The sequence below is a fragment of the Tachysurus fulvidraco genome, chromosome 3, assembly GCF_022655615.1.
Source record: "Tachysurus fulvidraco isolate hzauxx_2018 chromosome 3, HZAU_PFXX_2.0, whole genome shotgun sequence".
Lineage (NCBI taxonomy): Eukaryota > Metazoa > Chordata > Actinopteri > Siluriformes > Bagridae > Tachysurus > Tachysurus fulvidraco.
Window position 1 is genome coordinate 30,770,888 of NC_062520.1, and position 5,000 is coordinate 30,775,887.

Here is a 5,000-nt window from a genome sequence, read left to right on the forward strand (position 1 = left end):
GGAGCTGATGGTTTAAATTTCACAGCAACAAAAACAATTGATAATAATGCAGCCTCAAAATTGTGTGTGTGTAGGCAGTGATATTACCCCTCTCGCTGCATGATGGGAAATGGCACCACGTGTGTGTGACGTGGTTGGCACAGGATGGAGTATGGGAGGTTTATCAGGACGGAGCAAAGAGAGGATCGGGGGATAATCTTAACGCCTGGCAACCCATCAAGCCTGGAGGAGTTTTTATTTTGGGACAGGAACAGGTGATTCACACACACACACACACGCACGCGCACACACACACACACACACACACACACACACACACACACACACACACACACACACACACACTTAAATCCCTTAATATCTCATTATTAACTCTATATCTCTATGTGTGTGTGGTAGGACTCACTTGGCGGACGTTTCGACGCCACTCAAGCTTTCGTTGGTGAAATCTCAGACCTTCACCTCTGGTCTCACACACTCACACACCATGACATCTACAGTCTCGCCTCTTGCCGAGGTCACATGACCGGTGATGTCATAAGCTGGGCAGAGTCGGTGGTAGAACTGCACGGTGGGGTCACCAAGTACCCATTTGATCCCTGTCATTAAGGTTACTTACATATAATATAGAAAAGGATTAGGAACAGATGAAGTGATGATGATGATGGTGATGATGATGATGTGGGAAAATCTGCTCTGAGAAAAGGAACACAACTGAAGATAGACGCACCCATAAAATCCAGGATGTGCTGCTAGAAAAATGAATGATCAGCTTTAGTCTGGAAACAGAGACTCTGCCTCATCACACCTCACTGTCACTGATTCATTTCCTTTAACAGCTTTTTTTTTTGTTTTGTTTTTTTGAAAGATACAGCAACACCAAAGAAGCTAGTTAAAGCATGAATAAACTATACAATCTTTAAATAGTAAATATTAGTCTAGGACAGCACTAGTTAGGGTGTAGGAACCATCTCTAATGCGTCTCCCTGCTCTGATGTCTAGTGCACTAATTAGTGCGAAAGCTTTTTTCGAATGTGATTATTAAAGGCACGGTTACAATAAAACGTAACAAGAGACATTTGCTCTCTTTTGATTGTTTTGTGTGTGTGTGTGTGTGTGTGTGTGTGTGTGTGTGTGTGTGTGTGTGTGTGATTGTATGTGCAAGCTAATAAAACTGTACAAGTTGAGTGTATTCTGTTCAACACGTGTTGTGATGTTGAAAATAAACAGCAGGGGGCGACAGAGCGACTGGACTGAGCTAAAAACTGAAAGAAAGAAAAAGAAAGAAAGGATGGAGCCACGATTATAATGTTGTCTTGAACTTTATTGTCTGGCAAACAATACACATTTGTAACCTTGTGTTGTTTCTTTGCTACATTAAGAGATGATCTCCTGTTTATTACATCATTCAGTCAAAAAAAAAAAAAGTATAATAATAATAATACTACTACTAATAATAAAAATAATAAAAGTGCGAATCCCAAACGGCATGTAGTGCAATACCTAGGACACATAAGCCATAACGTAACACTCCATGTAGGGCACTTCGATACAGAAACACCGGACACAGGCCTTTTATTTAATACAGGTTCTATCTAACTTCAGACATAGCTACGCTATATTTATACTTTCTTTTTTTTTTTATTATAATAACGCAGCACTTCATATTAACAGGGAACAGGAAACCAAAAAAAACCAAATATATAAAAAAAATCAAGCAAAAAGTACACAGCTACATTTCATTCTCATTAATTAGTAGCTTAAAATACAAGGCTAATTACTGAAGAGAAATATTAGCGTTCCATATTAACTCTCACATCACAGACGGTTTATTTTCTTTCTTTCTTTCTTTCTTTCTTTCTTTCTTTTGTTTTATGTAAAAGTACTTCGTGTACAAATGGGGACTTTGAGAACCGTAATCGCTAACGCTAAAATTAGTACGTAGAATCGGATAAAATACGGAGCGCTAATAATAATCTCTTGATATGAACAAAGCCGATACGATCGTATCTGATTCGGCAGGCACACATGCATCCCCAGTCCATGACGATGAAAATGATTTATTAATCGAAATAAAAAAAACAATAAATTTTTTAAAAAAATGAAACGAAACAATAATATTTACGTTACACGTGTCGGGAAACAAAATGAAACAAAACAAAATGTATTTACAAAGTGGTAACGACGACGTGTAATACGTTAAGCTGCCATAAAACTCCTTCATAGCCCACGTCAGAGTGAACTAGCGTGTCAGCGGACACGACCCATGCTAACGCTAATGTGCTTAAGACATGTATGGAGTCCGTTTCCTGCCTAAAGCAACGGTATGGAAATGTGACACGGAAATTACATTAAAAAAAAGAAATAAAAAAAACAACCTATGGCTTTGATTTCATTTGTATTGATTTCAAACGTTGTGTTTCATTACTATGTCGAGTTTGTAGTTGTATTAATATTTTAATCTCCGTTTGCGTATCATTACAATTCTGTCATTGATGTTGTGTACGTTATTTACTTTCCGTCACTATTTTATGTTCGTAGTCTTTTTTTCATGTTCGTAGTTTACGCTTTGTTACACTTTAATTTTCGTAGTTTACGCTTTGTTACACTTTAGTGTTCGTAGTTTACGCTTTGTTACACTTTAGTGTTCGTAGTTTATGTTTTGTTACACTTTAGTGTTCGTAGTTTATGCTTTGTTACACTTTAGTGTTCGTAGTTCACGTTTTGTTACACTTTCATGTTCGTAGTTTATGCTTTGTTACACTTTAGTGTTCGTAGTTCACGTTTTGTTACACTTTCATGTTCGTAGTTTATGCTTTGTTACACTTTAGTGTTCGTCGTTTACACTTTGCTACAATTTTTTGTTCAGAGGTTTCAATGTTATATATTTTTTTGGTTTGTAGTTTACATTTTGCTACAATTTTATGCTTGTATTTTCAGTTTCTTTAGAATTTTGTTTGTTGTGATCCATTTTGTGTGTAGTTTCATTACTGTTATTTTTGTTGTTTGCACCTCACGGACATGTCTGTAGTTTACTTGTTATTATTATTTCATTCTACTTTGTTAATTACTGCATTATGTCTGTAGTTTATGCTTCACTGCTATTTTACGCTTGTAGTCGATGTTGGAATACTATGTTACGTTTGCAAATTAAGTTGAACTAAACTCTCTTCTTCAGTTTACACTTCGTTATGATTGTGTTTGTTTTGTTACGTATCCTCGTAGTTTACGTTAACGTTTGCGAGTTGCAGTGTGCAGTGTACCTCGGCCCCGCCCCCACAGCTCAAAATGTAACAATGGTGAGTTGTTTCAGTAAAAGTGTTTCATGATCGATGTGTAAACATAAATACATTTTTTTGTGTATAACTTATCTCACCCCCGCGTGGTGTAAACGTGTGAACACACGAGTCTAGTGGTGTATCACATGAAAAAATACACTAAGAACCTAAACCGAATCAGATTCAGGATTTTCAATGCGTAAAATTACTCGTCCTCACATTCCCATATGATTACTTGACAGAAAAATAACTCCACAGAGGTATGTTTAGAAAGTTCTCACTATAAACGAACCAGTCCAGTGTCTAGGCTTTAAATCTGCTTCTAGATTTTTGTTGCATGCCTTTGTTCTTGCGATCAGGGCGTAAACCTAACTCTACTTTTAGACCTTTACTTTCCCGCATATCGGAATAAATGGACCTATTCAAAGAGCTGTGCTAACGTCGTCACGCCCCAGAAGCGCCGATTTCCTGTTTTTTTAATAGGAAGAGAGTCCATCTGCATTCTTTTGGATCCCTGTGGGGTTATTATTTGGCAGCAACAGCTTTGGATGAAAATAAAACAAAAGCCTTTTACAGGCACGATCCCGAGCAAAACGAAAGCGTCCTGCAGGAGCGACTGACGCTTGTTTCACGGCTACGTATATCTACGGGACATTTACGTCTGAAGCGGATACGCTGCCTAAATAACAATGAGCTTTCTGTCTGATAAAGCTAATGAGCAGGGATGAGTCAGCTGAATTCCAAATGGGAATGATCTATCTTTTGGGAATATATTAGTTGGTGCATGAGCTGTTATTGTTATTGTTGTATACTTTGTAGTGCAGGGAACCGAATCCCTTCGGCTGGGAATAATAAAACAATACATAGGGTCAATGAGTTATTACTTCATACCCTTAAAGTGTAGTGCACAATTATTATTATTCTTGTAAGTACTCAGTATACTAATGATCTTATGGTGTCATTATAAGTCGTTCAGTGCGCCAGCGTGTTAATAAGAAAGCTTGAGCGACTTAATCCCTAGACACTAGTCCCTTTGTGTGTCTTTAAAAGAAAGCGAATAAAAGTAAGACAATGAGAAGATAACGATGATGATGATGACGATGATGATGATGTCAAACTCGTGTGATAAGTGACTTGTGGGTGTGTATCAGTGTTTCAGTAAAAGATCGGTTCACAGTATCTTCTTAAGGAGAGAGAGGAAGACCTGCAGGAAGAACAGCAGTAGTAAGCACAAGTAGTGTGGAGGGATTGTAGCAGGTACTTAAGTGGTGTGTATTGAAAGTAGTGTCCAGCACTAGTAGTGTGTACGAATGGTGATGTGCACGCTTACGGACAGTAACGAATAAAGTCAGTAGTAGGACGTGTGACGCGACGAGGACGAACTAGGGTCATCCTTCCATCCTCACCCAACAGTGTACACGGACAGCAGTAGTGTGTACATACACAGTAGTGTGTACGTACGCTCTGGACCAACACTTCCTGCTAGTTTTTTTCCCTCACAAAGGGGGCGTAGCCTGAGTGGGGTAAGGTAGTGAACACTCTGCCGGAGGGCACAAGCACAGGAGTGAACGAAACACTGAAGCTCACGGTGGCCCCATCCTCCAGTAAACAGTCCTTGGAGGAGGGATAAATAATGAAGTGTAGATGATGGAGGAATGAACGAAGGATGAAGGGATGAGAACTATAAGAAGAAGAAGAACGGTCTTAAGCCTGCTCTTCTTT

At 38.7% G+C, this 5,000-nt stretch overlaps 2 protein-coding genes across 3 annotated transcripts in view; one reads left to right on the plus strand and one right to left on the minus strand.

Annotated features, from left to right (window-relative positions):
• The window catches only part of si:dkey-283b15.2 (neuronal pentraxin-2), a 2,939-nt gene extending 1,492 nt beyond the window's left edge, over positions 1-1,447 (plus strand). Inside the window, exons 4-5 of the mRNA XM_047811303.1 lie at positions 75-254; positions 400-1,447. Of these exons, the coding sequence (XP_047667259.1) occupies positions 75-254; positions 400-609 (390 nt within the window). The 3' untranslated portion in view covers positions 610-1,447. The remainder of the gene's footprint in view (positions 1-74; positions 255-399) is intronic.
• Positions 1,448-1,909: 462 nt separating this feature from the next.
• cyth2 (cytohesin 2) overlaps positions 1,910-5,000 on the minus strand; it is a 9,402-nt gene continuing 6,311 nt past the window's right edge. The window contains exons 12-13 of one of the 2 annotated variants that reach the window (XR_003444557.2): positions 4,609-5,000; positions 1,910-4,482 (exon numbers count right to left, since the gene is read on the minus strand). The exon at positions 4,609-5,000 is cut by the window's right edge and continues 70 nt beyond it. Coding sequence is in view for 1 of the 2 variants with exons in the window: in XM_027171632.2 (XP_027027433.1) it covers positions 4,983-5,000 (18 nt within the window). In the remaining variant the exon portion in view is untranslated. The other variant, XM_027171632.2, reaches the window with a different exon arrangement.